Source organism: Larimichthys crocea, chromosome VII, assembly GCF_000972845.2.
Source record: "Larimichthys crocea isolate SSNF chromosome VII, L_crocea_2.0, whole genome shotgun sequence".
Lineage (NCBI taxonomy): Eukaryota > Metazoa > Chordata > Actinopteri > Sciaenidae > Larimichthys > Larimichthys crocea.
Genome location: NC_040017.1, coordinates 9569044 through 9595584, shown reverse-complemented (window position 1 = coordinate 9595584; position 26541 = coordinate 9569044). Strand labels below are relative to the sequence as shown.

General features: G+C 43.6%; 1 protein-coding gene across 14 annotated transcripts in view; it reads left to right on the top strand.

Moving 5' to 3' along the window:
* Positions 1 to 26195, top strand: part of mecom (MDS1 and EVI1 complex locus) — a 136465-nt gene extending 110270 nt beyond the window's left edge. For 3 of the 14 annotated variants that reach the window (XM_027280594.1, XM_019253073.2, XM_019253081.2), the window contains 15 exons: positions 6314 to 6416; positions 6519 to 6632; positions 7368 to 7479; positions 7603 to 7750; positions 7890 to 8070; positions 11248 to 12640; positions 12805 to 12895; positions 14197 to 14223; positions 17994 to 18160; positions 18450 to 18527; positions 20219 to 20388; positions 21297 to 21441; positions 23505 to 23747; positions 23853 to 24033; positions 24146 to 26195. In XM_027280594.1, coding sequence (XP_027136395.1) covers positions 6368 to 6416; positions 6519 to 6632; positions 7368 to 7479; positions 7603 to 7750; positions 7890 to 8070; positions 11248 to 12640; positions 12805 to 12895; positions 14197 to 14223; positions 17994 to 18160; positions 18450 to 18527; positions 20219 to 20388; positions 21297 to 21441; positions 23505 to 23747; positions 23853 to 24033; positions 24146 to 24280 — 3234 coding nt within the window. In that variant the 5' untranslated portion in view covers positions 6314 to 6367 and the 3' untranslated portion in view covers positions 24281 to 26195. The remainder of the gene's footprint in view (positions 1 to 6313; positions 6417 to 6518; positions 6633 to 7367; positions 7480 to 7602; positions 7751 to 7889; positions 8071 to 11247; positions 12641 to 12804; positions 12896 to 14196; positions 14224 to 17993; positions 18161 to 18449; positions 18528 to 20218; positions 20389 to 21296; positions 21442 to 23504; positions 23748 to 23852; positions 24034 to 24145) is intronic. The other 11 variants (XM_019253075.2, XM_010751986.3, XM_019253077.2 and 8 more) reach the window with 11 other exon arrangements.
* Positions 26196 to 26541: the final 346 nt, after the last annotated feature.

The window sequence follows — 26541 nt, the reverse complement described above, 5'->3', positions numbered from 1 at the left end:
AAAGTACATGACATTACGATATGACGTCATTATAACTCCAACCAAATACATTTCATACAAATAAAAGCTGCATTCGGTATGACTGTCCCTGCAATAATTAGGGAAGTCTTTAAAGTGAAAAACCTTTCAGGAACAAACCTCCTGCTCTTCCTTCACACGTCTACCTCATTCTCACCCTTCCTGCGCTCTCTGTTAAAGAAGGAAGAGGTTGAGAGAGCGGAGAGCCCACGCTCTTTTCATGAACAGAACAGGAATGAAGAAGAAGTGAGGCCTTTCCAAAAGCACTTACTCCGCTCTCTTTTAAAAGAGACAGAGAGACAAACAAGCAGAGAGAGAGCTTTCCCCCAAGCTGCCCTCTCCGCGAGGTGTGACTCGCTGTCAACACTGTGGTTCTGCTCGGGTGGCTGTGTAAAGCTCCGACAGGTCACGGACATGGCTATGATGAGGTGATTGTTAAGTATTACACACTGTCACAACACAGCACAATGTGCCGTCTTTAAGCCTTCCGGCCAACATTGGTGTTTTTGAAAACACACTGTAGCGTCTCACAATGCCTGTCTGTATGTTTAAAATGAATAGACTAAAAGGGGGTGGTCTTGTAAAGCTGCTGTCAGTTTTTTGGTCGTGTGCGTGTGTGTGTGTGTGTGTGTGTATGCGTGTGTGTGTGTGCTTATGAGGGCTTTTTGTCTCCACGTGTTCACAGACTTCTATGTGCATTGATTTGTTGTGAGTGTGTGAAGTGTTTTACATTGTGTCTCTGGAGTGTGTGCACACACCTGTAACTATCCGTGTTTCTACTCGTGTGCGTGCGTGTGTGTGTGTGTGTGTTTGTGTGCACGCTCTGCAGGACTGTGAATTGTTCATTGCGGTTCAGATGACTCCCCATGCTCCTCATTCCGAGCTGGAAACATTAAAACGCACAGTACCTGATTCCAACAGGTTTTTTACTGCCACAGGGAAGTGCTGCGTCTGAACCCAGCCTAAAACCACATATTACCCACTCGCCAATGTATACCATCACCAGATTTCCACCGAAGGACCTGAACGAGCTATCCAGAGCTTACGCATTGCTAAATCTTCGCTCAGAATCAAATTAAAACGAGTCTTCCCACCATCAGCCGAGGTGACTGTTTTATTTTAAGACAAATGTCATACAACCACAGCAATTTCCAGGTGTGTTGGTCATTATTCGGTCCTGGTTCTTTTCAAGCACCAATTTAGCCCTGCCAATGTGAGAGTTAAACTGGCCTCCGTCCCCTTATTTCTGACCCAGTTCTGTTTATCATAAAACTTTATGACCAATCTCAGGAGGGTGAGGGAGTGAGAGAGGAATGAATGAGTGAGTAGGGCAGAGGGAGAGAGAGAAAAAAGCCTGTTTTGTCTTACCGGAGGAACTGTTTGGGATCCCACTTCTCCTTTTTCCTCTCTCTCTGCAATTAATTTTTTCTATTTAGCTCCACTACATTGGCACAAAAGATCTGTGAAACTGTGAAAACAGACAACTTAATCAAACAGATTCTGCAAATATTAATAAAAAGAATGTCAGACCTTATTTGTAATGTTAAAACAATATCTTATATTCACTTTTTAGCACATAGAGTCAATTCTCTACAGTCATTACGACTGAAACTGATACGCTCTATAATGATAGAGAATGGTAATCCTCTCTATGGTTATAATTTATCACATTTCTGTCTTTTGATGACAAGGGAATAAAAGTCAAAAAATCTGTTTACATTCAGTGGCACATAGATTATTGTTTATAACCGTTTGTTGTCCAATGCTGCAATAAGCAGCACATTAAGAATTTAATTTAACATGGACATACTGCTCTGTTCTGTAGCTTTATATTTTTGACACTGCAGAGTGGAAAGCAACAGGAAAGAATAGAGAGGAAGGAGATGGCAGGTGTCGCAATTTGTGAGTCACCCTGAAATCTGTGATTATTTCAACGTGCTGTAACTCGTAGGTTTGAATGCAGTTTCTCACAAATAAAAACAGCCCTCTGAAGAGATCTGAAAATGATACTTCTTTGTTTTCAGTTCAAGCATGAAAAAAAATCAGAAAATAATTAATGACAAAGAATCTTGGCTAAGCTGATTTGTAATTGTTAGATCTTTTAACTTTAGCCGGCGATGCATTTTTTCAAGTTCATCTTTAACCTCTCAACCAGCCATAACGTAATGTTCCGGCTCTCTTCATTTGTTATCGTCATTTGTTAGCTCGCGCTCTGAGCAATGCAGCCCGGGCACTTCTTGCACAGATCCTTCCATGATCACCGTGTTTTGTCGTTAAGATAATTAGGGCAATTAGTGTTTGAAAACCCTCCACTGCGCTCCTCACTCTAGCAATTCGACTGAAAGGAAAATGGATTAAAAGTGTAATTAACATCATCCAACGAGGCCCTGAAGAGCCTTTCATAAGACAGTGCAGAGGGATATGAGCGTTAATCTCATTCGCTCTATTGATTCTCACTCAGTATTGAGTGGGATGAAGTGGCTGAGGGGCATATTAGCAAAGCACCGACAGTCATTCACTATGTAAATACACTAGAGGTGAAATCATCAAGTGATTGTAACACACTGAGATAACAGCTCAAGGCTTGTTCAGTTTCATTGAGATCAGACTTGTTTAAATACTGAACATGTAAAGACCAAAACCGAAAGTTTCTACCTGACATTGATGAGATGTCAGAAAGTTTCCGCTTCTTCATAAGGTCGCTTTCCCACAGCTGACTCCATTGAACATGAATATAACCCCATGTTGGCTTCCTTACATGTTCATCCAATTTGCTGAAACCAGCTGCACATTGTGCGCTCATGCTCTTTATTGCTATCTAAGTCACGAAATGGTTTTGTTCGTCAGCCAAGTGATGGTGCCTGCCAAACGTACTGTACATGTTGCATGACCCTTCCAGCATAGTTGCTGGGAGGTCACAGCACATGGTGACACACACTGGTGTTGTTGCGCTACTGCTGTGCGAGCACACATACACAGTGTAGAGTGCGTTCTTCTTAAGCTTGATGACATTTTGTGATTTATTTGGCTAGAAATAAGAAAACCTGGAGTTTTGGTATATCTGTCTAACCATTTATAATTATCGCAGTGTGAACGTTGGTTGTGGGTCTGGCTTTTGTGTTAAATGTCTTAAGTTTTTGCACTTAGAGCAGCACCCAGACTGAGAGTTTATTGTGGCAGGATATCGTCGGTGAATGGCATACCTGTCGACTGAGTTCTGTGTGAGCGAGGAGTCGGCCAACAGGGTGTGACCGGGGAAAATGTGACTGTGTTTATTCAGCTAATGACTAATGGTGTCAAGGTAACAAAGTAGTCCGATTATAGCCTGTGATCCTCTTGTGGTTGTAACCTTTGACAGAGAGAGTGAGAGAGAGTAAGATAAGTAGTGACTCAATAAAGGAACATATATAGAGAGAGGAGTGATACACATATAAAGAGAAAATAATTGATCAGCAGTAAGATTCAATCAGCGAGGGGACTAGTTTTCTTGGCTGCTACTGCAGACTTTGCAGAGGAGACTAAAGACATTGCATTAATGTGAAGTCAAGCTCATGTATGTTTCCAAAGAAATGAAATCATTTCTGCTGTTTTTGTTTGCAGTAAGAGTAAAGAAATGGCTTTGATGATGAGGCAACCAGTTCTCTTAGTGTGAACTCAGACACCCTGGCTATCTTATCTACAGTTGTTTTAAGCCACTGTTAAAGACCGCTGATAGTCAGTGCATGTGTGTGTGTATGTTAGTGTGTCCGTGACAAGTTAAGGATGACCCCTAGAATCAAACACAGCGTCCTCTGTTCTGGAGCGAGCCCCTGCTTTGTTTGTTTGTGTTTTCACTGTTTATCTGTGGCGGCCCTTTAGGCGAAGGGGTGGAGCTGTCAGGGGGGAATTCCCCTCATATTCGTAATCACCATCCTGCGCCTGCTCGTATGTGCACTTAATGCTACCCCAAAACACACCTTCCTCTGCTGAGGAGCAGAACTACAGAAATGTTCATTGATCCCTGAAAGAGGGCAGTCAGGGGTCAGGCTCAGACTGTGGATGTTTGCTGCACGTTTGAAAGACTCACCTGAGACTCTGGTCTCTCCTCACTATGTGTTTCTTAATTATCTCCTTTTATTTGTAAAACATACTCAAATTATAGACTTACAGTTGCACTTTACTATGAACCTGCACTCTTGTATTTATGGACAAAGTGGTTTCGACAGTGTCCATTAATTTTTATGTTCCGAGGCCTAAGTCCGCGCCCTGGTAGCTTTCCAACGAGCCTCCCTCCTCCGTCTCGGTATCAGTCTCTCAGAGCGGAATCCCTACAGACTCACATGTCTGTTTGAACTGCCGTTTGATTGTTTCTAAATCACAATATTTCTGTGGCCTTACAGAGGTGACGGACACAGGAAAGAGTGTTTGTTTGCGTATCCATGCATGTGTGCTCATGAAGTTCCCTCCATGTTCCCGCATGTGTATGTTTAGGATGTGGACAGAGGTTAGGGTAGGGTATGTCAGGGATTAAAGCTTCTGTTGGGAACCTCTCATTTGAGTTCATTCTTAGAAACAATGGGATAGCAGCACTGTTATTGCTGATCTGATTTCTCTTAGAGCAGACTTCAAGAAGAAGAGTTGGCAAAATGTTTCTCTATGGACCTCAGCGGTTGAATTAATGCAAATCAAAAGATTTAAAACTATAATGCTGCAAAAATGAAAACAAGAATATTTTTTTGAATTAAATTTGGTGGTTACGTGTCTCTCCTGGTCTGTATAACTGTAATGACTCTGGTTTATCCCTGTAATGGGAGTCAGACTTGTAGTGCCTGTCACCCTCCCACCGACTTTCTTGGCCCACTTAGATTTTTTTTTTTTTAATGCCTGAATTTAAATCATACTTTCATGTTACCACAAGGCTACATCAGTTACTGTGCACCAATCACTCCTCTGTTATTGACATGCAAGAACTCTGCCTTGGGCAGACCCTGGTTTTTTACTTACTTGAGCTCCCTTCACTCTAGTGGCTCTCTGTCTAGGAACTTCCTGTACTTCAGTGAGTCACAGAAAAATCTGTAGTGTCATATTTAGTATTATATCGTTTGCCAAAAGTTAGAACAATGACACAAACAATTATGGCATAGAATACTTCATGATCTTTATTGTGACCAAGATATTTATCATAACTCTCTGCGGAGCCAGTGCGGTTCTAGTCTCGAGTGCTCGCCAGGAATTCCGTCCATGAGTGGTGTACCTGTGACCCATGCCTTCCCAGAAGCAGCCTCCCCCTCCCTATGACATTTCTAATAAATCCGCCCATCATCATTGTCACGTTGACGCAGCGGCGGAAAGTAACATGTTAAACCTCCAAAGCATGCCAAAAATAACGCCATGTCTGATTGTTTCACAGAGAAAGGCTATTGTGTGTCCATGGGAAGCACCACAGTCCCAGGGTCTCTCAGCTGATTCTTTAAAATGACTGACCACCCCCCCCCGGACACACACACACATGTTTAGCAGGGACAAGCTTTGATAATCAGTATATATTTTAGACTAAATGAATCTGATCAAATCTGTACCATAGCTATTGTTCTATGGAAATGCAGAAGCTTTAAAAATAAGTGTACTGAATGAGGTGGTGCTGGTCCTTAATTGATCTCACGGTTTGGAAGTTTCATCCATCACTGAAATACTCAATTAACAGAATGCATTTTTTAACAGCTTGCTTATTTTTTTTGTTTATCACCATTCATTAGTAAGCCTGCTCGCCACTCATTTATTTTGTATTGGGGTTTTTTTTTTCAGCTTTTTGTCTACTAGAAGCAAGTGTGTGTGTGTGTGTGTGTGTGTGTGTGTGTGTGTGTGTGTGTGTGTACAGTATTTATTACAGTATATTTATTCCAGAGTATGGTTGTTTCATTTGGTTTTCATGAAGATGGATGTCTTACATGATAATTAATTACACGTTAATAAGTGTGTGTGTGTGTGTACGTTGGTGGTGGTGCAAATACGACAAGCATGTACACACGTGTAGCAGATTTGAATGCGTGTGTGTGTGTGTGTGTTTGTATGTACCAGGAGCTACTCTGAGTGACCTCTGCTGGCTTAACATTTTGGGAGCGTAGCCCACATTGCAATTCAGTCATGGGCTATGGTAGAGAAGAAAAAAATGCAGTCAAAACAAAAACAGCTGCAAAGTCTTTACAGGATGACAAAAAAATGGCGAATTCAGCAGAGTGAAATATGTTGATCCTCACAGTTTTCTTTGACCTTTGTAATTAAAAAGCACATTTTAATCACAAACATCCTCTTGCAGATCTTCTACAAAGTCACCAGAGAGATTTTCCCCGGTGAAGAGCTGCTACTTTTCATGAAGGCTGAAGAGTATTCATGTGACACCATGGCTCCTGATATTCATGGTCAGCACCACACACAAACACATATTTCTGTCAACTGTCAAGATCCAAACAATATTTATTTTAATGCAAAATATGCTAATGCCTCTGCCTCCCACCATGCAGAGGAGAGGCAGTACCGCTGTGAGGACTGTGACCAGCACTTTGAGTCCCGCAACCAGCTGCTGGACCACCAGAAGCAGCCGTGTGGGATGCCCCCCTCCTCCTTCCTTAACCCAGGTTTGACTTTTGTTGTTAAATATGTGGGTCTATTTTCATGCCATTGTAAACAGTGGGCACTGGAGAGTGACAAGAAGGATGTGTAGATGTGTTGTTGGACTATGACTCAAATGATGTAAGGGCTTTTTTTTCCCGCCGGAGCCACTAAAAAGATGAGATAATACAGTAATGCACTGTGGATAGAAGAGTCCATAAACTGATATAAATTATGTTTTATTTTATGTAAGCAGGGAGTAAAAGAGGAGTGGAGAGTCATGTGAAAATGTTCAAAATCCAGAAGAGCGGTGGAACATTGTTTTCACATGAGACCATTTGTGCACTTTGAGCCAAAGTGCACAATTAGTACAACTAAGAATATATATATTTGTATTCATATTACATGATTCGTCCAAGACTTTGATACTGGATGTTTTTTATACGTAGTAACAAGAGATTCAGTGTAACTTGTACGAGACTGGACCACAGACTCTGTAATTGACCAGGGCCTGCGGGAATGCAAATCATTATATTTTTCCCATATGATCTATGTAATGGAATAGCTTTCTCTAAAAGACCACAAACATACTTTAATACTGCACAACTCTGCAGCTAGCTGTAATACCCAAACAGATTATTCATATATAGTTTACATTTTAAGTTAACTTGCAGGTTGGATGAATTTAGAAATGCGTTACAAATGACAGGTAAACACAAACACTTTTCTAGCTTTGTTTCATCTTTTCTGATGTATCTTAGGAGGGGACAGCGACCTGAAGGCCCAGGAACCTCAAGACCTGCGACCCCTTCACGTGTCCCACGGTTTACACGAGTGTAAGGAGTGTGACCAGGTGTTCCCTGACATCCAGAGGTAAGTGAATAGTTTGCACACAAACACAAATTTACAGATTCTTGTGGGATTTTTCTGCTGCCAGACAGCAATATGATACAAAACAAACCCTTATTGTTGCTTTATGTTCTGCATTTCCTGCAGTCTGGAGGCCCACACTCTGTCCCACTCCGAAGAAAGGGAATATAAGTGTGACCAGTGTCCCAAGGCCTTCAACTGGAAATCTAACCTGATCCGACATCAGATGTCGCACGACAGTGGCAAGCACTACGAATGTGAAAACTGCTCAAAGGTAAAGTGATGACTTTTGGAGGGGATATTGAATTAATGAGCGTTTTGTGTCTTTGCGTCTGCTGTTCTTTTATTTTCCCTGCATGTTTGTAGAAGCAGATAGTAACTCCCCGTTGTGTCTGTGTGGTTGCTTCCCCCAGCAGGTGTTCACAGACCCCAGTAACCTGCAGAGGCACATCCGCTCACAGCACGTCGGGGCGCGGGCCCACGCCTGCTCTGACTGCGGCAAGACGTTTGCAACGTCTTCGGGCCTCAAGCAGCATAAGCACATTCACAGCAGTGTCAAGCCCTTCATGTGTAAGTCACTAAGACCCTACCTATGTAAGTCTCCTCAGTACGTTATAATAATAATAATAATAATAACAATAATAATAATAACACTATGCTTGTGACTTGCCTTTAATAGAAAAACTGTGATATTATTGCAAAAATATATTTTTATCCTTCCTCAGCTCCTTCTCAAGAGTCAGTCATGTTCTACAGGAATTACACATGGGATCATATAGTAGTGTGCTCAGAGTGGCAGCACCATTTCTTTTAAGACAAAAGCCATGCACTTTTATCTGCATCAGCAGTCTCACACAGTGCTGATATGGTGATAACAGCATTTAAACTAGCATGTAATTTGACTCAATCCCACATGGTCTAACCTCACTGTTGCCTCTCACAGTGACCCAGCTTCACCTACAGCTAACAGGCTTTTTCTTTCTCAGACAAACACACACACACACGCACACACACACACACCTTTTGTCCCAGCTCTTCAGTAAACGCTAACTCCTGCAAGACCCAAACACATTTTGACCTTTCACACTTTCACCACCTCACTCCGCAGATCTGATCTCGTTCCCCTAAAGCATTATGACCTTCACCCTTTGCCCCGTCTCTCTTTCCCTGACCCTGCGCAACAACGCACACACACACACGAGCACACAGAAACCTGTCCCCACACACCGCATACACACTCTTTCTCCTCCTCAAACAAAACACACATTAACGCACTCACACATATATACATAAGCAGGGGTGACTGCATCTCCACTGCAGACCTCTGACTCCCCTCTCTCGTCCTCTCTCCCTCCGCCACATGCACCATTCCTCACAAATAGCAACCACATGTACAGCCTTCTTCCCTGTGCTCCCTCCGAATAGGAGTCCATTTGCTGTAATCAGCAGAAAATATGCAGGTTTAAAAACAACTAATGGCTGTGTTAAAAAAAAAAAAAAAAAAAAAGACTGAGCAGCCTTAAACATGACGGCTGCCCGGGAGAGACCATGTGTGTGTCCGAAGTGGTTGTTTGTGTGGCTGCTCTTGAAGGGCATGTACGTGTTTTGGATAGTGTTGTAATGTATGCGCACGTGATTCTGTTTGTATGTTAGTGCACGCAATGTGTTATGGGTGTATGTGCGTATGTGTGTCGGAGCCTTTCTGTGAAAGTGAACCACTCAGGCCTGCTGGGTTATTAATTTAGACACTCAGCAAGCCACTACTTAGCCACCGCTGTCCTCTCAGGAATGTGTTTATAATATTTTGTTTCAGTTTATTAAGAGCTGACGAGTACACGCGTGTAGTGAATCAGATCCCACACTCAGTGTGTCATGTGTGTGTGTTGTTAGTCTGTAAATGTCACAGCTACATGATTTATGGTGCAGGGCCTTTTCTTGTAGTTTGCTCAGGCCATGTGGCTATACTTGTAAAAACACACACACACACACACACACACATAAAGAGAGAGCAATGGAAGCAGCTACTCCACTCCACACAGACAGATCAGACTACTTAATGACTACTTATTTACTGTTATTGATTATCAACACAATCTTTTATTTTACACAAAATGTATTACTTAAATTTCCAAGCAGACGTGCTACCTACCTCATTGTGAATGGCTGCTACTTAAACTCACCCAGATTCATTTTAATCAGCTGAAAGGTATTGAGATACAGTTTCCAGATTGCTTCAGCTATGTTGCAAGACACATCCGCAGCTTCCAGAAAAGGAAACATCATGTGCAAAATCAAAAGAATAAGGCATTCTTTTTTTTCCCCCCCCAGATGTTTTCAAAATGTTTCTATCTTTCTGCCTTGATTGTGTCTGCCAAAGCCAAGCCACAAATACACTTCATTTCAATTTAGTTTTCTGGGTCTATTCATTAAAATAGACTTTCTTTTTTTTTACAAGATTACATTCACTCCTGGCTCGAGTATTCCCATTTGGCGTTCCTCTGGGGTGTTTATTTGAATCTGTTTCCACAATACTTTTTCCCGCTCTTCCCCTCCATCTCCTTAAATTGCCTTTTGTGCACCTTGTGGCTGGAAGGCATCCAAAGTATGCAGAAGTGTAATCACAGGGTGAGCCTAACCACTTCCTTATCCTCATTTTGAAAAACTAATAACAATGTGAAGTAAATCAATCATCCAGAGCTGCTTCTAACTGCTTTCTGATATTATCCAATGATCAAAGTCTTATTGAAATGTCAGCTGTAATGTAGCTGAATTGCAAAATATCCTATAGTGTGGGAGCGGGCCAGCAAAAGAAGAACATCTTCCCTCTTTTGTAAACTGCGTTCTTGACTTTTATTGGAATAGCAAGAGAAAAAGAGCATGAGAAAACAATGAGTACTTGAGGGACTTTTGTAAATTCAAACAAATCATCCACTGGTAGTAGATAATGTTGACAGACTAATAATGGCAATAGATAATGTCAGGTTTTGTCTCAGGGCCGGATGTTGCCACTATACGTCTCCCAGGGTCAGACAGAGCGACAGACATGCATACAGGGGGTTGACTGTGGGAAGGTCACTTAGCGCAGGGATCCAACTATGGGGACAAGGTGAGGGGGTGACGGGGAAGGCCCGGAGGGGGAAGAGGGAAGAGCGGCAGTAGAGGACGTGAGACCTATCCCTGGGAACCGGACTGCAGGATAGGATTCATTCAACTCCGCTTCCTTCACAAACTTAAAATAGAGCCATTGTACTGCATGCGGCTGAGAATGTGTGTGTGTGTATATCTGTATGTCAGCATGCCTGTGTGTGTGTGTGTTTGTGTGTATGTCTGTGCGTGTTGTTCAGTTTCTCTGTGTTATGTGAATATTTTGTGAATGTGCCTGCATGCATGTGTGTGTGTCTGTGTGTGATTGTTTATGGACTCCCTGGGAGCGTCCCTGAGAGGACAATAGGGCTGGAGATGCCTGGGAATTTGGTTTGATGTGCAGGTGATGAGTGGCAGCAACTGACTCACACCGTCGAACCAAACAGATTCTCTTACAATGCCAGGATCTGGACACACCTCTCCTCCTTATTTTGCTGGAAAACTGTTGTCAGAGTATTGATGGGAACACGAGCATATCATTCATACTGTATTTCCTCTGCCTTTGCCTCACCCAGCCTGAAGCATGTTAATTAGAGATGTCATGTCATGTGATGTTATTTTGTGTATGCGCGGGTAGGTGTGTGTTGCATACTGATACGTTCTGTATCTGTCTCCTTGTACATGCAGGCGAGGTGTGCCACAAGTCCTACACCCAGTTCTCTAACCTGTGCCGTCACAAACGCATGCACGCTGACTGCCGCACACAGATCAAGTGCAAGGACTGTGGGCAGATGTTCAGCACCACATCCTCCCTCAACAAGCACCGGCGCTTCTGTGAAGGGAAAAACCATTTCACAGCAGGGGGATTGTTTGCCCAGGGTATGCCACTCCCTGGCGCCCCTGGCTTGGACAAATCAGCTCTGGCAATGGGCCACGGCAGTTCTGGGCTGGCTGATTACTTTGGGGCCAGTCGCCACCATGGCGGGCTTACATTCCCTGCTGCCCCAGCATTTCCATTCAGCTTTCCTGGCCTCTTCCCCTCTGGACTCTACCACCGGCCACCTCTCATTCCTGCCACCTCTCCTGTCAGACAACCAGCCCATGCACCTGTTGCTGGGCACGGTGCAGAGCTGAGTAAGAGTCCACTGCTGCCTCCAAGCCCTGGACTTCAGGAGTCCCGAGAACTACTCAAGGCTCTCCGTAAAGATGGCGGTGCACCTGGCAACCAGATGCCAGGTTCAGAGCTCCACGCCCAGAGCTCCTCATCCTCCACGAAGCAGCGGAACAAGCAGAGTGACCAGTCTGAGAGCAGCGACCTGGACGATGTCAGCACGCCCAGCGGAAGTGATCTTGAGAGCACATCGGGCTCCGAGCTAGAGAGTGACATGGACAGTGAGAGGGAGAGGGGAGCTGCTCGAGAAAATGGCAAAGGTCCCAAGAGGAAGGCCAGTGAAGGAGGACCCCAGAGCCCCAGCCTGACAGGCAGCAGTGCTGCCAAAGACTTTCCGGGCCCTTCCCTCATCCCATCCTCGCTGGACGAGCACACAGCTGTAACAGGGGCTGTAAATGACTCTATTAAGGCCATTGCCTCCATTGCTGAGAAGTACTTTGGCTCCACAGGGCTGGCTGGCCTGCAGGACAAGAAGGTCGGGTCCCTGCCCTATCCGTCCATGTTCCCACTGCCTTTCTTCCCAGCTTTCTCTCCTCCAGTTTACCCTTTTCCAGACAGGGACCTCAGACCTCCAGGCCTGAAGGGCGAGCCACAGTCTCCAGCAGATGACTGCAAGAAGGCCCAGGGCAAATCTTCATCCGAATCACCATTTGACCTCACTACTAAGCGAAAGGAGGAGAAGTCTGCCACATTCGCTCCTTCCAAACCACAGGCCTCCCAGTCCACAGGTCAGGATCAGCCGCTAGATCTGAGCCTGGGGACTAGGGGCCGTGGACGCAATCCAAGAGAGGAGGACACGAAGAATAATCTGGGGTATGAGGAGGAGAAAACAGTGGTGGAGATCCCAAAAGCTGATACTTCGTTACAGCATGCCAGGCCCACTCCTTTCTTTATGGACCCCATCTACAGGTATTGTTATTCCCAGTAGCTGACCTCTTACTGCTCAAATCACTACTGCAATTGTAAAGAATCATTTCATTGTAATATGCAAGAGCACCTAATTGCAAGTGTAGTAAGTGTATCAATATTTTCTGCTGTACATGCGATAAGAGCTGACAGAAATATACTATTAGCAGGGTTGAGAAGAGGAGAATGAGCGATCCGTTTGAGACTCTAAAGGACAAGTACATGCGACCAGCTCCAGGATTCCTCTTCCATCCACAGGTAAGTTTTGACTGTGGCATCAGCGGGAACTGAGATAACTCGGGGCATTCAGAAGGGGAAAAATAACAAGGAGACACACACTCTGTTTGCACAAAAGACTAAATCACACATTCTCACCCGTGAAACGGTACATTTGTGCCTATTGTTTCTTATTCTTTTAAAGTTGACTTCAGTTTTAGCTTCCTACATCTACAGATGTGACTGAAACCAGTGATGATTTATTATGAATATGAATGGTTGTCTTAGGGTGATCAAACTGCATTAATGAGGATCAGTATGTGGCTCAGCCTTATCCAAGCTACTGCCTGTTGAGCTCATTCTTGGCTATCTGAAACAGATGTGGCAGAAAGAAAGGGCACACTCTGACACGTCTTCCCATAACGTATCTTTGATTACAATATAAAAAAATGATATGCTCTTAAAGCAATGATTTCTGCCCCTGGGTTCAGTATTTCAGAGAATCCATATATGTGCACGCACACATGCACGCGGGCGAAGGCGTATGTGTGTCTATGACGTGTTGCGTTGACGTTCATTTGTTCAATCTCCCCCCACGGGTGAGAATGCTCCGTTGGAAAGTGAAAACACCACTTTCTCAGGCATATGATTTTTTTTTCCTCTTTTCTGGCCGTTTCAGGTCTGGTTTTTACAGGCTGTTTCATTTGTCTGATTTATGTCCCCTGTCCAGACTGCTGCATGGTCCCAGCCTGCAGCAGCCACATGGCTGTCCCACACGCCTTAATGAGGTGTCCTATCAGTAGAAACACTAACAGAGTGCTTAGGCCATCTTTATGACTTTATGATGTCTGGACACACAAATCATTCCCAGAAACACCAGACCCGGGTAGGTCTAAGCCAGACCAGCCAAAGGGGCCCTTCTGTATACTTTTGAGGGGGTTTGTTTTCAGTCACCTGACTCACTCTTGAGCCATATATCAAAAAAGAGTTTTGCAAAGCTGAGGGGACTGGAACTATTTTCAACCTTTAGTGATTCAGCTTTTTATTTCCTGGCAGGAAATTTTACTGCTAAGCAATACTGGCTTAGATTACATACTGGAATTGTATTTGTAGCCTGCTATAATGAGCTTATTGAACACCAGGAAGTGTTGGGAACTATTAGAGCCCCCTATAACTCCAGCACCATAACTCTGCAGATAGGCAGCTCATTGCTCATTCAAAGTTAATCACATCGAGACCCGTCATTCCCTCTGTACCCATCTGTGTCCAATCAAAAGCTGTTGATTCATGCGCCACTTCCTGGTTCTGACTGCTGTGTCTTTTCCTTCTGTTCCGCCCCTCAGTTTCGTTTGCCAGATCAGAGAACTTGGGTAAGTTCCTCTACCTGTACCTCTACCAAACAGACCCCATACCCTAATTAATGCATGGGCTGCATAACAGTTTACAACTGACATCACCCAGCATTCGCATGGCTTTAGCCCATCACCATCACACACTGAACGGAGTTGTGTCCGTTTCTGGCCATAGAATTACTTTCTCATATATTAATACAAAGAAATTTCATCAATTTGAAATGTTTATATTGTACATATATATATTGTTTTATAGTGATTCACCTTGAGTATTTGAGCCTTACTTTTTATTTCATTTACATCTTTACATTTGGTCATATCCTCTCGCTGATCTCACATGAAAGGGTTTAAGCGGGGATTTCCAGCCGAGTTACACCCTGTCCATCCAACATCTCTCAATATATGTTTGCTTATTTGGAGAATGAAGCAGGGCTCTCGCAAATGGGCATGGGGGATGAGTGGAAGGTGGGGTGGAGGGTGGTGTTTAGGGGGCTGCTTTACATCAGCGCAAGGGTAACAGTCTCTTTGGGACACTGGCGGGGGGAGTGGGGGTTAGTTCCTCCCTCCAAACATCTGGTTCCCGATAAAGATCAACAATTGAGAATGCATCTCGCTAATTAAGGCCCTCACAGCATCACTGACATCTGAAGATAGCCAATCAACTGCTGGTCCCAGAGCGACGCTACAGCAACAAGCAAGTTCACAGACACACACATATTGCCCGGGGGGGAAGAACAAGGGGGTTTCAGGAGGTGTATATGTGTGTGTGGGTCTCCTATACAAAAGAGTAGGGGGGTTATAAAACCTTTGAAAAATCGCTTTAGAGCAAAATGTGGAGCCGTTTATCCTCTTGTCCTTTAAGTTGAACATTTCACACACACAACATTGTCAAACAGTGGCCTAATGAACTTGGCTCACAATCCATAAAAAACATCTCAACGTCTGAAGGTTTTTAAGGGATTAATCAGCAGCAAACTGATGCTTATTAATTTCAAGCATTAATATATATTGGATTGGATATGTGAATCGTTTACTGCTACTCATTTAACCGCAAACAAAGAATTTGTGTGGTTTGGAAAAACGGCCAAAACGCTTTCAGCTGCTTTTTCGAACATTTTGACAAGACTCACAATAAACAAAAAAATGTTAAAACAATTATTTTGTCTTCTTACACTAACATGGAAAATGCAGAAATTGTTTCAAATTGAGCTCTGAACTGAAAAGATATAACACTAAATCAATATTAATGTTATATCATGTACACAGCTATACAGTTACCAATATCTTTTTTTTTTTCTTTTTTCTTTTTAATAACAGCACTATGCCTTTCATTTAAAGGATACAGAGGCAAAGGTTGACTAAAGGTGTGAGATTAAACTCTTAATAGAGTGCAGCAGCATGAGTGGGTCGAGGTGGGATCAGAATTCCCCAGTAGATGGAGCTGGGGTGGAATAGTTTTAACTCTAAATAGTGTCTTATCGGACAGGCTCGATACTGCCGACAGCTTTAGGAGCCCTAATGTTCCCAAGAGTTATTGGCTCTTGTTGAGCAAGGCAGACAAACTGAGTATTCACTCCAGTGCCTGAAAAGAGCCCAATGAAATACACAGTGCACAGTCAAAAGAAATATGAAAGCATTTCACCTCCCTCTTTCCCACAACTCCTCGCCTATCTTTCAATCCTTTGGCTTCCTTCTTTCTCTCGCTCTGCTCTCTCTCTCTCTTTCTGTCTCTCTCTTGCCTTTGATTCATGGCATGCAGCATTGGCATATTCATAATCAAACGGACCTGACACTCCACATCCTCCCTCAGTGGGAACGTCGACGGCTGCGGCAGGAACTTTACACTCGGCCGTCACTCCTAATCAGCCGCTCCCAACACCAAGCTCCACCACCATCCATCAGCCCTTCTGTCTCCGGGGCTATGTTCGCTCTTTCTTTCTTTGCTTTCTTTCTTTCACTCGTTCATTTTTCCTTTTTTTCCCCCCTCCTTTCTTTATTCTTCCTTCCCACTCTTCTCCCCTATCGTCTAGTCCTTCATCATGCTTCTTCTCCGATTCTCTTCCTCTGTTTCTTTCCCCTCGGTCTGCTCCATCTTGGCGTGAAGCCTGAGAGTGACAGGGGGTGAAAGCAGGAGATGAAATGTCAGAGTCGGAGCAGGGCTCCGGTGGAGGACCCGAATCACCATTGATTTGTTGCCTTATTGAAATAAGAATAAGAAACAGGCTGAAAATTCAATACACGCAAAATAATGCAAATTTGTGTGGCCCCCTTTAAAAAAAGAAAAGAAATCCTGTGTGTGTGTGTGTGTGTGCGAGATGGGCTGACAGGCCCTGCGGCCTACTGGGACCCCCTCACCCCCGCCCCCCCCACTCTCCTCCTCCCTCTGGTCCTTCCTTCACTCCCCCCTCCAGCCCCCGCTCCTCCCCCATCCCGCCCCTCTCAGCACAGCGATATCATTATTACCCGTGTCTGGCCCTTGATCAGTAATGTCAACATCTTTCATATTGACGAATGTGCTGTCTGCCCGCATTGTGCACAGAATAGTTTACAGCCCAGCAGTGGACATGAATCACTCCTCTGCCACACACATACACACACACACACACACACACACACACACACACACAGACATGTATCTCACAACACACAGATACACACTAAGCACGTGCAATCACGCTCACATACGACGCACATGCCTGTAAGCACGCGCACACACACTCAGACATACAAATGCATTACAAATACATTCCTCTCTCTCACACACACACACATACATACATATATTTTCTCTTTCACACACATTGATGGCAATTAATCAACTACGGCCACCATGCCGCACATAGTTTCTCGTCCATATGCGCACACAAACACGCACAGAGACCAGCTGACAAGTACACATATTTCCTCTGAGAGTATCTGATGAAAGTAAATGTTCAGCTTCATTAGTAGATTAGCTGCAGTCTTTAATCCTATGTGTGTCTGTGTGTGTGTGTGTGTGTGTGTGCTTATGTATCCACTGTACATGGATATGTGTATTTGCAGTGAGAACAAGAGTTGGCTGAATTTAACATTCAGAGTTTCACACCTGCTCTCTCTCTCTCTCCACTGACCATTTGTTTAACTGCAAAGTTATGAATCAGTATCAAATGTACTTGTCATGCACATATCCCAGGGATTTGACCTTGTGACTCATGAATCATTGATGAACGTCATAATAAGAATTCAACCGATACCTGTTTCACTTCATTTCATCTGGTATGATGCCTGTAAACAACGCTCGTCACTCAAACAAGATATGAGCAGATCAGTATAGGAGGTGTTAATTACATATTTGAACATTTAATAGTAAATCAGAATCAAATCTATAAATTTGGTATTAGTGCTTAATGTAAAGACATCTACAGAAAATGTAAAAAATTATTGCGGCTGTTATTTTTTCAGTGTTTAGGTCATGTGCCCTGACTGGTATATTAAACTAAACTATTCATTGCATTTTGCTTGTAATCAGACACCAAAAAAAACTCAACCACATCCTGCAGCATAATTGCATGGCTGTCTTTCTATCTGTAGTATCCAGGCTGTGAAATGTGTCTTAAAACCCTCATTTTATTAGCACAATCTCATAACATCCTTTGTGTCTGAGTCCAAGAGTTTCTTTGATCCAAGTGACATGAAAACTGGATTAACACACCAGTTTCTTTGCGACGCATGTCGGATGATTGCAACTCTAGATGAAGTATACGGTATGTTTTTAAGCACAAGGCTAACCCCTCGCTCTGTTTCCTCAGATGTCGGCCATCGAGAACATGGCAGAGAAGCTGGAGACCTTTGGCTCCTTGAAGCCAGAGTCTGGTGACCTGCTGCGCTCCGTCCCTTCCATGTTTGACTTCAGAGCACCGCCCTCTGCACTTCCAGAGACGCTGCTGCGCAAGGGCAAGGAGCGCTACACATGCAGGTAACTATAGCAACTGGCTTGTCATTTATCATTTTCATTTAAATTTTTAATTTTGGTCCTGAAGTGACAATACTCAATGGCAAATAGACATTTTTTAAATATATATTTGATTTTATTTTCTTTCTTTATTTTGTCTTTCTCTGTTTTTGTGGGTAATTTCACATTGTTGTTATTGTTAAATAGTGAGAGTTATTTTATTCCTGTGTTTTTTAAAAATAAGAATATTGTGTTTTTTAGATTTCTAAAGTTTAAACATACTTATAAGCATCTTTTAAAAAATCTTTTATAGATACTGCGGGAAAATATTCCCCCGCTCTGCTAACCTGACCCGCCACCTCAGGACTCATACAGGAGAGCAACCATACAGGTAAGACCATTTCTAGTCTAAAGAGCCACGTTTACACACATGTACTGTGTCTTGGAGCTGTCTGCGTCTGTGTGTGTATGTTGAAGCGATGAGTGGGTGTTTAGCTTTGGTTTGAGCTGTTAAGGGAAGAGACTAAGTCCAACAGCAACATGTCGGCTGAATCATCATCCTCCTCTCTCGCCAGTATCCCTCCATCAGCCCTCCTCACTTCCAAGAATACACATCATACAAAATTAGATTGGCAAATTATCCTTTAGTCAAGAATTTGATTTGCACAATAGTACATTAACTCACGAGTGAAGAACTGCTTTTCTTTTTGCCACAGCTATGAGTGAAATGAGCAAACACACGTTCACACAGTGTATTCTCAAACAAACAGAGAGATGCAACTCATTCGCTAACAGCGCATGGATGTTTTCCCAGGGAATTCTTGTCTACAGCTAGAACAGAGTTTATGTGTGTTTTCTTATGCCGTTAAAGCTTGGAATAATTATCCTACTGCTAAATAATTTGCCTCATGAAAAATGGTGTCCGTCGCCAGGGTGACAGGAAGAGAGAGGGGGGGTTTGAAGCTGGGCTGGTAAGAGAGCAGAGCAGAGAGGAAGGGAGGAAGTTTGGTGAAAAATTGGGGTGATGAGGAGCGCGGGCAGATGTCCAGGCCCGGCAGCTGTGGTCATTTCTCTTGTGCGTTTAAGGCCAAACTTGATGTGATCTGCAAGCCTACTGGCTATTTGCCCTGCACAAGTGGGATTTTCTTGCCAACTTAAAAGGTTATCACAAGATTAAGCTTCTTTTTCTTTTGTCTTGAATCATAGTCTAGTTGGCAAATTGGGCAAAAAGATGCACTTTCAAGTTTCTTAGCATTTTGTTTCATGGAAAACTTTGGTCACCGTTTTAAAAGTCTCCCTACGTCAACACTGCAGAGTTTTCCAGGTGCTGCTGAAGTAGAAGTAACAATGCAGCAGCAGTCCAGTACACATGTAAAAATGAATCTTGCACATTTACTACATTTGGATAATGAGTAAGCTCTGGCTAGCACTGTTCTGCTTTGTAGTTACCAAGGTAGTGGAATGTTGGCCCAAAGCTTGGAGGAGGCCTGCTGACCACAGGGGAGAGAGAAAGACAGACGCAAGCCTCTACTGCCCCAGCCTGATAGCCTGCACTCCACACGCTGGCATGCCATTAAAGATCACCGCTGTTTATTGTAATTTTTTGTGGAGATAACCGGGGGGTTTCCTGAGGGACAGCCAATCGAGCGAGCTAATTCCACCAGAAGAAAAGATGTAATCTTCTCGTATAATTTTGCATGAAGAAACTTGGCAAGAGGCTCTAATTTTGCAGGGCTAGAACCAAATCTGTTGCGTGCTTATTTTGTGAGAGAAGAATGCAATTTTATTGCGCTGGCTGGAGATAAGAGGCAGAGCTGTTTCACCTTAAACAAGCTCCTCCATCATGTCTGGGACTGTGGGACTGCTGGGACTGTCTGAATGTGTGTGCATGCATGCGTGTGCATGCATGCGTGTGTGTGTGTGTGTGTGTGTGTCCTTCATTATGTATCCCATTATGTTTCCCATAGAACAAACCACTAGTTCCTGATCCATTATGCAGTACAGTTGTACTTATGACTAGCAGCTTTTGCTGTTTTTGTCATTTTATAATTGTATAAGTAAACGCCTGCACTCTTCCTGCAGGTGTAAATACTGCGACCGCTCCTTCAGCATCTCCTCCAACTTGCAACGTCACATCCGCAACATCCACAACAAGGAAAAGCCCTTCAAGTGCCACTTGTGTGACCGTTGCTTCGGTCAGCAGACTAACCTGGATCGTCACCTCAAGAAGCACGAGAACGGCAACCTTTCAGGTTAGAAGTCTTGAACACACATTTCTGCTTCTTTCCGGACATCAGAGAAAACGAGAGCTACTTTGCTGATTTGTGACACAGCAGTGCGTTTAGTATTTATAAATTCTTCTGCTGAATAATACAAAACATAATTTACTCATGATCGGAAACAATTTTAGAAGCTGAAAAATTAAATTGCATAAATCTGTCATCAACCCCTGCAACAGCACAAAATGTTTTTTGAATGAGCTGCTTTAATCAGCAGCACGGCGTATGGGTTTGAGAGGTTGCATCACTCTGACTCTGAATCAGCAGAACAAGCAGTGACACCTGGCCAGCAGCTGAGAGCAACAGCCCTCAGAGGAGGTTTCCACTTAATCAGACACGATGTTCACTCTCCCAAATACGAAATCAGTTATCTGCCAAGCTTTCCCTTTGCAGAATCAAAAAAAGTATTCCCCGGCCCACAAAACAAAGATAAAAAGACTGAAGATTGTTTGGAAGAAAAACTGCTTCCTCAATTGTTAAAATAATAAAACATTTGTTGCGGAAACCTCAGAGAAACTTTGGCAGGTCCATTATTAATTGCATTTCTGTGTGACCAAGCATTGTCAAAACTCCCATAATTTTATTTGAAATTGTTGTCAAAATCTCAAAGTTTCCAAAGATACCAAAATATATCACAGAGAATTCCATGATCCAGTTTTTCCCCATGATAAATTAGGTCCACTATTACATCATTAGGAAAACACTTGCAGATTTGCAGATACAGAATCTGTCGCACTGTCACACAGTGACAGATTTGAAGCTAATTATGGGAACTTTGGTCAGAACAAACAGACAGTGTGTCATCATTTACATTTTAAACAATGAAAACAAGCCACCCATTAAGTAGAAATGTTTCAGGACATCTTTCTTTCTTTCCTCAGGCACTGCAATGTCGTCCCCGCAGTCTGAACTGGACAGTGGCAGTGCCATATTGGATGACAAGGAAGACTCTTACTTCAATGAAATAAGAAATTTCATCAGCAACACAGGCCAGAACCAGACATCACCGGACCCCTCTGAGGAAGGGTAAGAGGGCCTGTTTCTCTTTTTCTTAAACAGATCTACATCTGCAGAGCTAAACGAGATGTTTATGGACAAATATCAGTGTGCACTTGTCTAAAGCTCCCTTGCCAGACCCTCGTGAAAAGATTCAGATATAGGATAACATTAACATGTATCTATCTGAAACTATACCTGCAAGCCTAACCCACATTACCGCTCACTGAACTCTTGCTTTAATTGTGACTACATTAAGTCTGTTGGACTTAAAAAGAACTCTCATCGCTTGAATAAGTATGAATAATGGGTCAGCTGCTATCAGCCCATTTTAGACTTGCATACCACCCAGCCAGCTCTTGTTAATTATCACATCATGCTCCAAGATCTGGCGTAAAGAGCAATCATCTGTGATGACATTTAAGATAATGGCAGGTTTTTGAAACGTGCAGAACTCTTTATATCAGTTGCCTTTTGGCCACACGTATGAACAGATAACTGTGCACATGCAACTACGTCTGAGCATTATGCAAATAAATTCTCGGAGCTGTGATCAGGTCGGATAGCAGTTGAGAGGTCTGCTCAGGTCTCCGAGTTTGTTTTCACGTGCCTCATGTTGGTGTGATCACAGGACAGATTGTAGGTTCAGATAGAGATCTCGCAGACTGGTGTGTGATTGTGCAGAAGGGCCTGTGAGAGCAGGACCCGGCGGTGGAGCGTCAGAGCGATGAAGAGAGAACCAGGAGGAGCGGGGGGGGGGGGGGGGGGGGGGGGGGGGTGTGCAGCAGTTAGCCCACCACATCTGGAACCAACATGTCTGCCTACAGGAAGAGGGTAGAGGGGGTGGGGTCAAAGGGTCGGCCCGTGTTTCCTTTCAAAGTGCTGTGCTCCTGACTACTTCTGATAGATACTTTATCCCCAGCAAATTACCACGTTTGAAAGCGTAATTAGCGAATCTGTTTTCTTAATCACAGAGCTCTCGCTCTCTTTTTTGGAGCTAGTCCTTTTTTCTCAGCCCCGCGAGCTCGACACGGCACGAATACCACCACCTCATCAGCCTCAAACTCTCCATCCCAGCGGGAGCTCTGTTGAAAGCACAATATGATCAGCTGCTGGCGAAAGAGAAAATGATGCTGATCCTGTATGTGTTAAACATAATCTGCAATAACTCCCTCGCTCCCCTTCCTCTACGGTCACTGCACGCTCAAATGGGTCCCTTTCAAACCCAGCGTAGGTATCCTGTTTATAGGCATCCTGTAATTATGTGGTGATGGGCTCGATGGGTTTTGTTTCATATCTATCTACTTCTCCTCGTCCAATTCTCAGTCCTCATCTCTGAATCCTTTGTGTGAGAAATGGCATTTTTGGGAGCTGACGAAAGACGTCCCATAGTGTAATTAGTGAATCAGTCTTAATGTGGTTCCAGATGATTTACCAAATGGTGGTTTCCTGTGGCGCTGAGACAGAGGGACAGATTAAGACTCAGGCAGTTTGGATAGCTCGCCCTCGCTCCCTCCACAGGGATAGAGGAATGGGCTGGTTGGCAACGCTCTCATAACTCTCCCACCAAATGGGGCTGTCAGCTAAATATTTTGCCTATTAGATGAATACGAGATAGTAGAGAAAATAAACAAGGAGAGAGGCAGAGCACTCCACTTAAGTGCTGCAACGATCAACCCAGCGCTGCTGTGCCCAAAGGGGCCCCAGAGCCTCGATGACAAACGGGATTCCGGCTCTCTCGATCCCAGCTGCCGTGTCCTGCCTCAGATTCACCTCGCTCTGCTCTTTATCCCAGACGCTCCATTGTTTTTGTATATTTAGAGAACGGATTCTCACAAGAACTCGTAAGAAAGCAAAAGACAAAAGACAGCACCCTGGCATACTGAACCTATTTATAGTTTTTGCTTCAGTGTTTTCTTATGTGGCTAATTTAACAAGAAATCAAAGAATTCTTACCCTCTCTTCTCTCAAAAATAAAATAAGTGCATTTATAAAAAATGTGTAGTAAAAAGGTAGTGACGCTGTCATTTATTCTTCCTTCAAATGTCTACTACTTTATCAAGCTTAATGTAATCCATGTTCCTGTCCTGCAGGTTAAACGGCGGCCCGTTTGAAGAAGAGAAGCCGCTGATGGCCAGCCGTGGGTCACGTGACCTGGAAGATGAAGAAGCGGAGGAGCTCGGTGCTGATGAAGAAGAAGTGGAAGAGCCCAGCAACACCCCCGGGAAACCGGAAGGCGATGTGCTTCCTAGCAGCCTCAGTGATGACATACAAGACGAAATGGACTTCAACGAGCCGAACGACTTAAACCTCACCTGCAAAACCTCTCCCAGGAGGTAAATGTGATATAGAGGCCTCAGATCTGACGTTGTGTAAATGACGATGTGCCGTCAAAAGTATCTTGTAATTTGCTTTATTTTAACTTTCTGCTTGACCTGCAGATATAAGGACGAGGAGGAGCAGAGCGGCTACTCAGCCTTGGACCACATTCGTCACTTTTCGGAAATGCGCAAGCTGGAGGAGAGTGAGCTGAGTGACGGAGACGAGGACGATGGATCATTTGGCTCTCCCTCTCTGACTGAGGCCGTCAAACAGCCGCTCTTTAGGAAATCTAAGTCTCAGGTAAAAAACACATCGATTCACATGCATGCACATCTGTTTACCTGCACGGCATACATGCATGTTTGCGATCTAAGCATGGTAGTGAAATGTAATTCATCTCCCTCTCCCTCAGGCGTATGCCATGATGCTGTCTCTGGCTGAAAAGGACTCTCTCCACCCAGCCTCCCACAACCCAGCCACCATGTGGCACAGTCTGGCACGGGCTGCTGCTGAATCCAGTGCCATTCAGTCCCTAAGCCATGTATGATGACACCCCTGCGCTTTCCCTTTCACCTTTCAAACCCCCCCCCCATCCCTCCAAAACCTGACCTATGGCACTGGGAGCCCATTACAGGGGTTATGTGCAGGGGGGGCCCTGATCGTCCACAGAGTGACTGCTGAGCAGAACCACGGCCCATCTGACTGCTGAGCGGAGCGCCTTACACACACAAAGCACGGTCACTGTCCATGCAGAACCCAGCCTAGCCCCCAGCCACCCCCACCCCACCCCAAAAAAACCCCAATTGATAGAGAAGAAAAATGTCCCTCTGAGACCTTAAAATTGATTTCTTACACCAACCAGGATGGTAGCAGTGATGATGATTGTGGTGAAAATAATAATGCTAAAGTAATAATAGCTGTATTTATTCTGCTGAATTTCTATGTTTTGCACAGCAAAGGCAGCTGGTGGACATGGAAGATGGATGTGCTGATGTATCATTGCTAGACTGCATTAATTGCCCAGCACATACAAAGCAAGGAGAACATTTAACGCTGAGAGTCTGGTTGCGTCTCTAAGACAGCCAGTTCCAGCCTAGTATGTGTCACTGTGCATAAAGCATAAGAACCTTGGCTCATCTGACAAAAGTATCTTTAAAATGTATTACAAGACTTCCCTTTGACCCCCCCGGCCCGTCCCCTCCCCAGAGATCCACAGGTGTTTCTCATAAATACATGTACTTGATGATAAAAATGAAGGGTGGCGTTAGCAACCTCAGTTCAAATGAAAACCGCTCCATGTAAGGACAGCGCTAGCAGTACTTTAATATCACTGAAGTCATTGAAGAACAAATTTTAAAAAGAGAAAAAAAAAACAAGTAACTGTTATACTGAAATCAGGCCAGTTTCTCATCTGCGTTTTCATAGCTGCGTGTGTCTGCACAATCATAGCACTGTACACGAGTGTCTACCAACTGTTCTCCACTGCACTCCATCCTGCCCGCCTGCGCTATCTGTGAAAGGATATAAATAGATTGTCTTTTTAGTGGAAGAGAAGAAAACACAATGTTTTTTTGTTTTGTTTTTTTCGTTTGTTTGTTTGTTTTTTTTAACTGAGATAAGTAGCCAGTGCTGAAGTTAATTGTTGTTCTGTAAAGGGCATATGTCTTTTTTTATTTTTTAAACCCTTGAATCCATCCTAGTCAGCCAACAATACCACTAAATAGCCTGAATGCTAGTCGTTAGCTACTCCATGCTCGTGTGTCTTTCATTTTTTAGACAATCATGATTTTGTTTTTTTTGTTGGTGTTGTTGTTGTTATTTGCTGTTGTATGTTGAGAACTGTATTTATTTCTTGGCAAACTGTAGTTTGTTTACTGAATAGCACTGCTCTTAGCCCAGGTGAAGGGGAGATTTCCTCACCGGGCCTATCCCAGAGTTCAATGGGGTTTGTAGATTACATTTGAGTGCCGGATAGTATTAAACATACAATTCACTCCTTATTCTTCTAATGAAACCGGTCGATGAATAGATATTACTTAGGTTTTTTTTTTTCTATGACAATTTAATGATTCAATTGTAAAAAATGAAAAACATTATAAAGAATGAATAATAAAAAATAAAAAAAAGCCAGGTATAATTTCTTCATAAACGCATGATTGGTCTGGTAAGATCTGTATCTGACATTTTCTACGGTTGTCTGCAAGCTTGTGTGACGTTCGGTTCATGTTAATCCCTTGTGCCAAACTTATGATAAATAACAGATTACTTTCATTTATTCTCCCGTTTTGAGGGACCAGATCTTTTTTGTTTGTTTTTTGTCGTTGTTTTGTTTATAATCGATTTTAAAAAGTAATCAGCAAGTTGAGGTACTTTGTTTTAATGCTTTCTACAATGTAACTGTTATGCATTTCAATTCAATACTGTGGGAGGAACAACTAAGAAATAAAGGACTACAATGTGGATTGACATGTCTTCCATTCTGTCTTTATTACTCCATAAACTTTTTACTCACCCTTTGTCTTCCACTTCCCTCACACCTCCCTACTCCATATAGTCCTTCTGGCTGCCCATCATTTTGGCCCAAACACAGATTTATACTAAGAGACATGAGTCAGAAAACCACCTGGCGCTTTCTTCTGGCGCTCCCATGGCCTCCAAGAGCGAGGGAGAGCCTGAACTCTGGTCCTCTTTTTTTTTCCTCCAGGCTTTGGCTCGCATAGAGAGAGGGAAGGAGAGAAAAGGCTGGAGAGGGCTTGAATGTGGTAGTGGGAGCGGAGGCAGGAATGTGTCCTCTTTATTTGTGTCCGT